Source organism: Cryptomeria japonica, chromosome 4 (assembly GCF_030272615.1).
Source record: "Cryptomeria japonica chromosome 4, Sugi_1.0, whole genome shotgun sequence".
In the NCBI taxonomy this organism is placed as follows: domain Eukaryota; kingdom Viridiplantae; phylum Streptophyta; class Pinopsida; order Cupressales; family Cupressaceae; genus Cryptomeria; species Cryptomeria japonica.
The window spans coordinates 560,674,993-560,688,091 of record NC_081408.1 but is presented as its reverse complement, the minus strand read 5'-3'; the positions used below and the strand labels follow the sequence as shown (position 1 = coordinate 560,688,091).

At 35.8% G+C, this 13,099-nt stretch overlaps 1 protein-coding gene across 1 annotated transcript in view; it reads right to left on the bottom strand.

The window, feature by feature from the left end:
• Positions 1–7,071: 7,071 nt before the first annotated feature.
• LOC131029459 (protein CHROMATIN REMODELING 35) overlaps positions 7,072–13,099 on the bottom strand; it is a 144,387-nt gene continuing 138,359 nt past the window's right edge. The window contains exon 6 of the mRNA XM_057959956.2: positions 7,072–9,252. Coding sequence (XP_057815939.2) covers positions 7,432–9,252 — 1,821 coding nt within the window. The 3' untranslated portion in view covers positions 7,072–7,431. The remainder of the gene's footprint in view (positions 9,253–13,099) is intronic.

Here is a 13,099-nt window from a genome sequence, read left to right as displayed (position 1 = left end):
ACTTGAGGTGAATCCAAGGTTCCAAATGGTAGGTCATGACGTGTGGATAAGCTCAATGGTTGATGCGATATTGCTGAAATCACAAGGAAGACTTATGTTGATACTTGATCTCCTGCTTGAATGCGACTGAAACACGAGAATTTACTTGATTTGAAAAAAAGATAAAAGGACAAGGGTTTAGAGAGACTACACTACTCCTAAGATCAATAACAACAATAGATCATGCTAAGACGGACACATTCCTTAACCAAGCTTTGCTTCACCATGTTGCCAACAACTACACAAAATAAATGTGATCTTCCAAGAGAATTGAAAGGTTTTCATATCATGAATCATTTATCCAAATACCCAATACACTTGCGCAACTTGAATAAACATATCCATGATTGAACAAAGCATATTGTGATGTTTAGGCTAACTATGCACTGCAATTGAAAATCATCCAACCACAGATTGTATGAACCAAGGAATTATCAATATCCACACACAATGAACTTCATCTAACATGAGGATACAACAAGAAATCATGCAATATGTAGAAGAAACAACACATTCCACCATATCTTTAATGAAAAAGATGTTTATTTACAAGCATGCCAACAATTTCTGCCTTCTCCTACTCTACTCTAACTGCTAATCATCTGGCTACTCACTATTGTCTACTACTAAACTATTAACCTTTACAAATGAGAGAGTGGAGCCTTATATAGTGCTCTTAATACAATTGAATGACCAAGATCAAATTCACATCAATGGCCAAGATTGAAAGATAGAAACCCTAATTAGGGTTTGTTACACCCATTACATAACATTTAATGCTTGACCAATGATAAAATTACCATAAATAAGACACATGTCCTTCCTTGAATGTCAACCAATGAATGACGAGGTTAGGTACATCGAACTTTGTGCCTCCACATGTGGTAGTTATCCTCCTCGTTGGATGAGTCAAGGGCATTGAATCTAGACGTTGTAACTTGGAATGATGTGATTGGGTTGAAGATGATTGGGCACCATCTCATCTTAATCCTTGTAACTCATCACAAGTGTTTGTGATTCGGGCAATATCTCTTGATACTCAACATTTCCAAGCACCTGAGGTGCTGATGGCAGGAGATATTCCCAAATTGCATCATCCTTGCGGATCAAGCCTTCTAACTTTGATTAATTTTTTTGGAACTATCCCCTTGATCACATTTGCATTCTCTTTCTCTTGTATGGAAACTCCTTCCTTATGATGTCTAGAACTTGTTCTTGCATTTCTCTCCATCTTGAATCTCCTATCTTAGATTACCTCCTTATCCTAACAAGTATTGGATTTTCGAAGGAAATTCAAGATAGTTATAAGTTTCTTTCTCGATGTTGATCTTTGTACTTGCCTTGTAGCGCAATCCTTTGATGCCTCCTCCCTGTCATGATTCCTTCATACTATCCATACAATGTTGAAGTTGTAAAGTGAATGCGTCGATCTCCTCCTTTGCATTGTGAAGTTCTTGATGTTGTCAATCCTCCAACGAGCTGATGAGTCTTCATGTTGAGGTGTTCTTCATCATGCCTCCTCCATGAGTACCTTGAATATGCATTGGTGAGTTCTCCATGATGTCAATTTTCTTCCTTGTGTATCCTTGATAGCTTCCCTTATGAAGTCCTTTCTCTTGCATTGTTGAAGTGTTGTGAGGAGCTTTCCTCCTTATCTTGATATCTTCCTTGAGATGCTTGTAGCCAGTTCCTTCATCCTCTTTCCTTATAAGTTGCCTGCAAAACAAACAAGGAAAGCATTAAATATGCCTAATATATACTGATTTCACGCATTTCCCCCACTTTCTAATCTGATATGCATTCCTCATGAGGATGAAATGGTGACTGATTTAAGATCTTATGTTTGATTTTTCTGATTTTAGGTCTGATTGGGGTTTCTACCAAATGATTTCAAACGTGTTGAACTTCACCAAGACTGCCTTGGATCTTAGTATCCTAAGGAAGAACCTGCTAAAGAATTCCATGGATTTGAGCATGCAAAGGAAGGAATACTTCCTGGTCGTGGATTTCAAGGTGGAAAGGAAGTATGTCATCAAGTCTATGGATTTGAAGGTGAAGTGGAAGATGCTTAGGACTGGCCAAGAATTTGAGGTGGAAGTGGAAACTCTAATTGGAAGTCCATGGATTTTGAGGGGTGGAGGAAGTCAGAGCTTTTGGGAGGCAAGTGGAAGTTGAGTTCTCCAAATTGTTGATCTCATTAATCACTTCTACCCTTCATCAAACTCCTCTATTTGCATGATCACATATCAATGATGATGCCCTTTCCATTTCTTTAAGTCAAGGAACATTAGTCATGGCCGGGGTTTTTGGTGTGAAGTGGAAGTGGAAGGGAGATGGTTGGGCTTTTAGAGGGTAAGTGGAAGTGGTGTGAAGCTAGCTAGGCTTTTAGGCATGAAGTGGAAGTGATACAAGGTAGGCCAGGCTTTTGAGAGCCAAGTGGAAGTGAGCTCACGATGGCCAGGCTTTTGGGAATGAAGTGGAAATGTATTAGGAAGTTTGGGCTTTTGGGGTGCAAGTGGAAGTGGTGTGAAGATGACCACACTTTTGACCAACAAGTGGAAGTGGTGTAATTCACTGCCATTCTCCTTCAACATTAATATCTCTTGCTCAATTAACTTTCAAGGCATCTTTGTCTTTTTCACGAAGGCATTTTGTCATCACTCAACAAGAAATTAAGATAACGTCTTTGTCTTCAAGTTCTTCAAACATTCAACCTCCACTAGGCATGGATCTTAGAAAGGGAGTAGTACATCCTAGGCCGAGGTTTTGAAGGGAAAGTGGAACTCCTCAAGGTAGGTCATGGATTTGACCATGAAGTGGAAGTGGAAGGATGGAAGGCCGGGGATTTGAGGGGTAAGTAGAAGTTGTCAAGCATGGCTATGGGTTTGAACATGAAGTGGGAGTGTTCCTCTTTATTCAATTTTGCTAATTTCAACTCTTAGCCTATCCTTTTACCTTTACTATCATGCAGATCCTTATTCAATTCATTTCAAGACCTCCCTACCCTCATTCATCAAGGAAACTTTATCCTCATCAAGGCATTAAGACAACAATGTTTTCATTTATTATTGCACCTCCTAGGCCAAGATTTTGGGAGGCAAGTGGAAGTGGAAGAGGAAGGTTGTGTATTTCAAGGTGAAGTGGAAATTTTCTTCCTTTCACTTTGAGTTGACCACTTCAGTGTTGGCCTAATTTGATCTTTTCATTGACTTTTCTTGCAAAATTTGAATGATTCAAGGGGTAACTCACTCATTGCCACCTCCATTCAATATCACCATCAAGACCTTGGTTGCTCCTCATCAAGCACTAATTTCACCAAGTGTAGAGTGACTGGCTCATAGGGCTAACTTGGTGTTTTCTTCCTTTCATCATCACCGAGGTTTGATTAATCATCACTTCCTCATTCAATTGTTCACCACTTCTTGATCGTTCCTTGCCTCTATGCTCCAACCTAAGGATGACCACTTGCTCACTTGAATCTCACCTATCACCTAAACACTTAGAGCTGAGAAGACCTCAAACTAGTCTAGAGGAAGACTTGACTGCTGCTAGATTGCCTGACTTGATCAATTCTTGACAATCAAATGCACTGCATCTCTCACTAGCAAAAGGTTAAAGGCTAAAGAAACTACTACCCAACTAGACGATTAAGCTAAAACAACTACGCTACCAAGCAAAAAGTGGGGGTCCCCATTTGCAATGGGGCAATGTGTGAAAACATAACAACAAGACCTCAATGATTATTAGAGGAAATGGATGATATAAGTGAAGTGGACATTTTTAGGTGTTATAACCTTAAAGTTATAAAGGGACCCCCAGCTATAACAAGGGTTTATAGGTCTTGTAGGGCCATTTTATGGAAGTCTTGCAATGTAATAGTTGTGGATATGAAGTGCTCAAAGTTGGCTAGTAAAGAATGTGCAAATGAGGGTTTCAAGGATGTCCCCCTCACCTATTTCACTCTCTAAATATATAGTAAAAAAAAAGCCTATGGAGGAGAGGCTAGCAAAGAGTCCTACCAATTCTTGTTATTTTGGGATGACAATACAAAAAGGGAATGTAGCTAATGGTGATTTTATTATCAATGAATCAATGACTAAGTCTAACAATTGTATTCAAATCTTTGGATTCAAGCTACAATGATTTGATGTTTTTCTTGATGCATCTTTAAATTTATTTTGTTTTCTTGCTCTTGTTGGCTTACTATGTGTTGTGAATCATCTCAACTTTTTCATCCTCGTGTTCCTTTGTTGATCTCTACACCTCATTTTTATATCTTGTTATACAATTGTGACAAATTTGGGGACCTTTCAATTCCCTACTTTATCCTTGTCAAGAAAATATATTGTATATTATACATTATATATCATATACAATATTTAATAATATATTGTTATTACAAATAAAATTTAATGAAGTTTGATTTTGGTTGACATATAATAATGCTTTTAGGTTGGTTATAGTGACTTTTATTGGTAAGGAATATTGAAATTTTTTTTTGTGGGCAGTTAAAATGTGGTGATATTTTCATACCAAGAGTATAACTTTCAACATCCTATAGTGGCTGAGCCCACCATTTACAATAGAAATTTTTTGAAAGTTATAAGTTTGAAGTACATAAATATTTGCTTCTTTAAATTGTTTTTGATATTGACAAAAGTGAGTTTTGAAAGGGTCCAAACCCTTGTACATTAGATTAACCTCTAGGCAATTAGAAGAACTTCCATGAGATATGTGATAAACTAAACAACCTAACAAAATGAATTGGAGAGAGATATAGTTGCAATCTAACTACCATACACAATCGCCAAAAAGAAGGAAACCACAAGTTACTCTAGGTCCAACCTAGACAATAATAGACCTAGCCCTATTCAATCTCACACCCTTTACTCTAGTATGAGATTGTGAGACAAAATTGGGAAGACCTTTCTTTCCCCTTTGTATAACAATCCATGAAATATTATCATTCAATTCCTCAAAACAAGGTGAAGTGGGAGGGGATTCTTCTATAAAGGGGCCATCTATGTGCATAATAGGAACACTACTATGTTGAGGCAACACATGACCACCACGTGTGGGTTGAAGCAAATTGAAAGTTGAAGACATAGCAAGCCAAGAGAATGGAGTAGGTGGTTCTTAGAACTCACTAATGTGAGCCAATGGGGTCATAGGGATAGGACTTTCTAGGTCACACCAATCACATGAGATCCAATATCTTGAGAGGAGCCTTCAATTATAGAGTCAATGGCATGAATTGTTAAGTGGACTTCATTGGCATTCTTCCACCACATTGCCTCAAACATGCACTAGGACAATGGATAATCAATTGCAAGGTGGTTGATGGTGAAGCATCATTTGCATTTGAAGGGGAGACCCTCAAAGCCATTGGTTGTGTCCAAGGCCTTTATATTGTTAAATAGAATATTTTATTTTAATCAAACTTTGTAAAAAGTTTGAAATATTGTGCGGAACATCTCATGGTGCATATTGTAATAATAATATTTTTTTTTATTTATGTGAAAGAATAAGAGGTAGAAGTTATTAGCCAATTAGATTACTAAAATTTCTTTAAAATATTTTTAATTAAACAATTTACATCTTAACTTTCCAAAAGATAAATATTTACTTCTTTTTTTTTTTAATATATTGAACAAATAAATTAAAGATTACAAAATTGAAGCTACAAAGGTAGATAAAGAACACATAGTTGGAACTCTGCAGACTCGCAAGTCCGCTGGTGGGCTGAGTCAACTCAGCATAGACTCACGAGCCAAGTCTGGGAGAGTCCAAGCCAAAGACTCCTGAGTTTTTTCTAACTCATGTGAGTCTAATGTTGGGACTCCCAAGTCCTAATGGAGGACTCTAGCTGTTTGCTAAGAACGCCCAGTGACAGTTAAAACATGTTTTTTTTTTCAGTTTTCCTCATTTTTGCCATTTGTTATTGCTGTTTAGTTTGCAGTTTTTTCACATTTGGACATATCATTATATGTAATTTTGTAAACATTTATAAACTTATATTGCTGTTATAAATTTAAGTTTGAAACTATTGAGTATGAATGATGAAATTTCAAATATTGAGTGTTTGGAGATCATATGAGATACGTAATGTTTCAATTATGGCTCTTATATTCTCTAAATGCATTAATTTCTTTTTGTTTTTTGTAAAACTACGGTTTTCATTTTTGCTGAGTCCTTTCCTGAGTTTTTGCTGAGTCTGAGTCCATTTTTTGGGCTGCCGAGTCTGCAGCAAGTCCGAGTTTTCCAACTATGGGAGAACATAGCTGAATCACCAGCAGTCCAGCTACAAGGGCATAAAAAAATTCTAACATATTATTTATTCTGAGATACAAACAATAATAACTAGTTAAACAATCCCATAACAATATTATACTTGTAAAAAATAAATACTAATAATAACTTAAATCATAAGAAAATGAATTAAGTTGTTATGAGTAAATGTCACAGTTGGCAGTCGTTTGAGATCAAACAATTACAGGGGGAAAAAAATGTAATGCTTAACATGATGGAAGCGATCCTCAAACAGCCAATTACATAAAGGTTACTTGTAAATATTCTTAAATATTTGAAATTTGAAATGAAAAAACATTTTAATCATTTCTTAAGAACAAGAAAAATCATTGCTTTAAGCATTGCTACACCTTGATGACTAAAATATTTCACTTAAGGCTTGAATTCTGTTCATAACCCACTATAAAAGATTGTGAATTTCATGCAAATCTTACTAGCAAATAGAGTAAAATAGTTATAAGCATTGAGTATGGGTACATTAGCCACTAACCATTGAGTCCTTGTTATAAAGCTTCATACTGTTAGTTAATTTCAGCAAAGCATTATTGAGTGAAACATATCGAAGTAGTAAGGGTATTTTAGATATATCTATTCAAAATATTGGGGTATTACTTTTTCCATGTCTTTATTAGAAGTATTTAAGATATTTATATTAATATATATTAGATTACGTGCAGAAAAGTTCACATGTAAATAGCAATAAATTTACATTAAAGGGTTTTTGTTATCCACCCTATTACAACCCACATTGCCACCATTGCAAATACACCTCTGAACATAATGAGGACTACTGCAGCACCCAAGAAGTAGAATATGGAATGAACTATAGATCTTCAATGAGGCTATGGGCTCAATAGAATTGTATAACGATTTCATACTGGAGTAAATTAAACAGGAAGGATTGAAGATGACCAGAGAATTATTCTCTCCTCCATCATAGGAACACGATGCCAAAAACTGAAGATGAAAGTTCTGATTTACATAGCATATTGTATGTCACAATCACAGACATCAAGTTAAAAAACACAAAGTTAATGATGGAAGCCTTTTATTTTAATGTGGTGTTGTTTCAACTGGAACACATCAAACGAATTTCAATTTGTATAGGGTTTTGACGTTTTCTTTCAATGCTTTACTTTCAAAAAATGGGTCTTCACATTCATTTTCATTTACCTCGAGCATAAGGGATCCTGAATTCTCACATTGGTCATTTCCATCAAAAATCATCTTTGACAAAAATTCCTTGTCAAATGAAGCTCTATGAATTTCTTCCTCTAATGTATCTGCAACTATGAGACGATATGCATATACCTTTTTTGTCTGTCCTATTCTGAAAGCTCTACTTATTGCCTGCCGAGTAATAGCAGGATTCCATGCAATATCAAGGATGATAACTCTGCTAGCACCTGTAAGATTAATGCCTTCTCCACATGCTTTAATTGAGGCAAAAAGAATCTTTGTGTCCTTCGACTTGTTGAATTTGTCAATTATTGTTTCCCTATCCTCTGAAGCAGTGTTACCATCAAGTCTTAGAATTTCACTGCCTCTAGTCCAGTTCTTTGTTCTAGTAATCATATTTTCAACTAAGGCTAAAGGGGAAAGGAACTGGCTAAAAACTAACAGCTTCTCTTCATTCACATTGCAAAGTGAAAGCATGTCAAGAACGAATTTAGTCTTCACACCATCATTAGGATCCACTACTATATCATCAACATTGCTACTATTAGAATCCAACCAGCCAGAAGCATTGTCTTCTTTCCCTATACTTATTTTCAGCAGTGAAGGATGTATGCAAACAGCAGAAGACTGTATATCTTTACTGAGTCTGGACCCTGTACTGGTTTTCAGACTATTAAGTGCTTCCCGCTGTGCAGCATTGAGTTTTAAAATCACCACAAACTCTGTCAGCCCGGGCAAATTTTCAAGGATTCCTCCCTTATAATAGTGGATGAATGGTGAAAGCAACTCTTGAAGATTGCCCACGGCAGATGCTTTCATTTCCTTACTGCCATTCTGCAAATTATAATCCATTTCTTCACAGAATATCTTTTGAATCATATAATGTTTTCTTTGTGTCCTTTTGAAATGCTTTTCACCTTCTAATATCCGTTTGTAAATGGTTTCAAAAAGTTCCTCTTCTAGAATATCAGGCCTTACAAGCCTCAAAAGGTTAAATAGCTCTGTAATATTATTCTGGAAGAGAGTCCCAGATAAAAGCACCCTACGCTTAGTATGAATCTGCATAAGGGAATTCAATATGTTTGTTCCACTATTTCGTGGGAAGTGTCCTTCATCTAAAATCAGCAATCCAGGACATTCTAGAAGAATATTCCGGCATTGGTGGCTGGCCTTCATATCATTCCCAGGCTTCTCCAGCTTCTCAGACACTATGCTTGAGAATTGAGCATAACTGACAAGAAGAATACCTTTTTTCTCTCTCCATTCTTTCAATATCTCCAGCTGGTTACACCTTGATGGTTCCAGCCTGTTGTTGACCTCATAAAGGTTATATAGAGAAACTTGCTCTATTTCCCACTGCTTGAGTTCCTTCATCCATGTGCATAGCATACTCTTTGGTGCTACAATCAAGGGCCTCTCTTCTGGGTACTTGGCTAGAAAACTTTGAATAAAACTTACTACAAGAAAAGTCTTTCCAGTCCCTGGAGCATGAGCCAAAATGCATCCCCCAGGCTTTTCAGCTATTAGGTTTTTTTTCAAGAACTCAAAACCATCAAGTTGATGCTGGTGCATACGTCCTTCCAATAGTGGATGAAGAACGAGGTTCAGTATAGGAAATCTTTGTGCTGTGTTTTTACCATTGTGTACTTCAATAATATTATCTTCTGAAAAGATCCTAGAATTTTCACGGCAGGTGTCCCTGGGCTGATTTGACCTCCTACGTGCCTACAAGGGACATTTACAAAATTAGCAAACTTAAAAGGACAAAAGGCATTTGACGTCCATTAATTAAAACTTGCCTTTTTGGATTTCTGTATGTGTGACTGACTGAGTGAGAGATATTTTGAAATGGAAATGATTAGTTAATATTTGAAAGACAGTCCAAAGCAATTTACAAACCATGTTTTATTCCACAAGTGACTTCTTCTATTGATGTATGAAAAAGCCATTTCCTAAGTTCTTTATTTCCTTTTCTTAAATCGTAGCTTAACAAGAAAAGGGAAAATAACCTTTAAAGAAAATCCTAAACCTGCAAAACAAAATTTTAATGCTTTCCCAACTCATACATACCAAGAGATGGTACCACGTGATATATTATCGTTTTCCTTTTTAAGCTCCAATATGTGGGGAGAGAGACAAGGTGGTCAAATGAATTGTATATACCTAACTCTTAAAACTTCCAATACTTTGGCTAGCCAAGTTTGGTTGTAGTTCATAAGCACAATTATGATAATCTAGATAGACGCTTTGTTCACCATATTCGTCATTGATGTTCTTTGAACACAGAGAAGCAAATGGAGAACAACCTTGCCCTATAAAGGCCAATGTTACAAAAGTGTTCTGTTTTATATATGTGCAATAGATGTTCTTATCCAACAGCAAAAAGTACAGAAGACAACCAAAGGAAAAAAAACATTATAGAACTTGATTAAACATAATGAAAAATGCCAGCATTGCAGCTTGGAAATATTATTTTAACAAGAACATAATCTGGTCAATGAAAATCAGTCCCCACCCTCAAGTATATGTAGGATTCCATGTACAAAGATGGACAAAAATTCCACATTAATGTACCAATATTAACTATCTAGTTTTCTACAAGTACTAGCTAACTATACCATGTTGCATTAAACCTTGATAATGATAATAATTTTATCTAAAATTACCCTGCTCCACCTATTAATTAGGTCATTGTCTTTGGCTAGCCCAGAATATTATTGTCCTTTAGGAGAATAGGATTATAGGACCATTAGGACATGTGCCACTCTCCTCTTCTCTGCACTGCCAGTCCCATTCTCCCACCTCGACTATCAGGCTTTTCCCAATATTTGCACCTTCATCTAGGCTATGTAATAAGCACCCTTGGTTACTACCGTTTGTTTTTACCCATTTCATTACACCTACACTCTTAATTGACCAAGAAAATTCTTTCCAATTAGATGTGCTAGTTTCATAACCTTACCCAACCACAGAAAGGGAATTAACTCTATACCACAAACGAACAATCTTGCACTACAAAGGAAAAAGTCACATAACACAGCCAATTCCTAGACCTAGACCTATTCCTTGAGGGTGCAGGTTCATTTGAAATGGCCCTACCTATATATCCCTTTCTAAGAATCAGAGACACCATAGTTTGCCAATTTGGAAAGTTGCCAAGTACTTGAGAGTCTCTTTTCCCTGCGAGTTTTTGGGACATACTCATTAAAAGTTTGGTGAATTCAACAGCTTGACTTGTCATGCCAAGAATGCACAAAAAATGGGAACAAGACTCAATTTTTTTTCTCTAAAAGCCTTATTTGACCGTGTTGAACACACACAATAGCATTAGACCATTCTAGAGTAATTTGGAAGAATATTTTGAGGATTTCAAGAAAAAATTTCTAAAACTTTGGATATTTTTTTTAGTGTAACTTTTCTTTTTAATCAAATTCATTAATTGAATCACTATATTATCATATTACATTTTGATTTTTCAAACGCATTCAAAATTTACATTATTAAAAAAGGAAAATTCATTTTCAAATTGTTGTATTTTCTAAAACCCTATTAGTGATGTCGTCAGCAAAATATTTAAAATAATTTCAGATCTGAAAATAGATTCACAAAATATTATGCTAAAGTTCACCGAAAATGTAATGTCCCTTTTTCTCATAGATTTAAATTCATTAAAGGGAAATTAAATTATTTATTTAATATTTTTCCTTAAAGTGGAAATTAAAGGAAATATTAAATATGTTTTTTATGAAAATGGTACTCACAAGTTTAGCTATGCAAACAAGGAATTAAACCTCTTTCACACACATTAAATTAAAATTAAAAGGAGAATGAACTCAATAGATTCAACCTCAATTCTATTAGAAGAGGGTTGAATACTAATTGAATCCAATTCCTTTTGATTGAGTTGAAGATGCAATTGAAAAGGTGTGAATTGAGTGCAAAATCTAGGGTAAAAGGGTAAATGCATGAACTAGCTACTTGGATTGATTATTCTACCTGCTACTAAAATAGAAACTTCAAGACATGTACAAAATGAGCAGAAAATACAAAGGTGCACTTATGACTGAAATTTGGAGCTGATTTCAATGGACTAGGTTGTCCAAAGTGCCTTGGTCTTCCAACTATTGTTAACCAATCAAGATCTGACTTCTTGAAACCCTGCACTATGCTCCTATCAAATCTAGTGTTGTTTTTTGATGACCAGGATGCCTGGGTTGCCTTGGTCTTGGAGAGGGGTGCCTAGAGTGCCCCAATTCAAGATTTTCCTGTCCTACTTCTAGGTACAAGTCTGTATTTGTTTGCTGAATCTGCTTTGTTCTTCCTGTCTCCGCCAAAAACCTAACACTGCACACAAGAGGAGAAAAATGGTGTTTGGGTGGTTTATAGGGTTTGCCTAGGTCAAACCATAGGTTTGGAATTAACCCTTGAATTGAATTGGAAATGCTTGAATGGAAATGATTGATTGAAATGATTGGCTGAATTGATTATACCTTCAATTGATGAAGCAATGTCCTTAGGATAAGTCCTCCATCTGCTAATGCAATAACATGATAAATCACATAAAATCCATCATGAAATCATAATTGAAACATAAATGAAGATGCCTTGATGTAGTTTGCTGCTCCTTGAATTAGATCTATTCTTGAAGTGGAATGATAGCATAACGATGAGATACAATAATGAGATAATCATAGATTCCCAAATGAATTGCGAGGAATGCCTTATATAAGGATTTCATAATAACATCACCTTTAGGCCGACTTAGAATTGTGATATTTTCACGCAGAGCTAGATTTGAATAGGATGGGACCACCTTGTTATCCTCCCGAAATTCGAAGCAAAATCTGCAAGACCGTTCTGGCGTTTAGCAACCTGGTCTAGACAATCTTAACCAGACTTATTAGGAATGTGAGATAATAGGGTTCTAATGCCGAAATTAAGTTTGTATAAAAATCTATAATGTTTAGGTAAGGGAAGTGTGTCTTGAGATTTGAACTATGGCAGGATATATGATAAATTAGGATAATAAAAGATAAAGGGAACTCCCTATAATAAGGGTCCAAATAATAAAGTGTTGATGTATTAAAGTGGAGTAAGACTAATAATATTGAATTAAATATTAATTAATTACAATAAAGGTCTTAAAATGCATAAATGAATGGGGAATACTAAAATGGGTGCTAGGAGGGTGTGAAATTGGACACCCTCATTAAAGGTGTACAATTTACGATGCTACATTTAGCCCCCACTTTAGTGGAGTGTGATCTTACAGTCACTCACGGTAAAGTAGAAATGAAGAGATAGAGCATTTGAGAGCAAGACAAACTAGGGACAAAAGAACACTAAATTCGAGGGGTGATCAAGCCCCCAAGCATAGTATCCTATTTGTTGGTTGAAAATTTTGTACACCCGGGAGGATGTGCAAAATTGTGGTTTCAACCACAACGTGTGAGTATTAAACTCTCCTAATTTAGGGAAGGCTCCCCCTTTTCTACTAACTAAATACTTAACCTAATTTAATCTAACTTGGGTGGGACAACAACCTTTCCTCTTTTTTCAAAAAAGATTATAT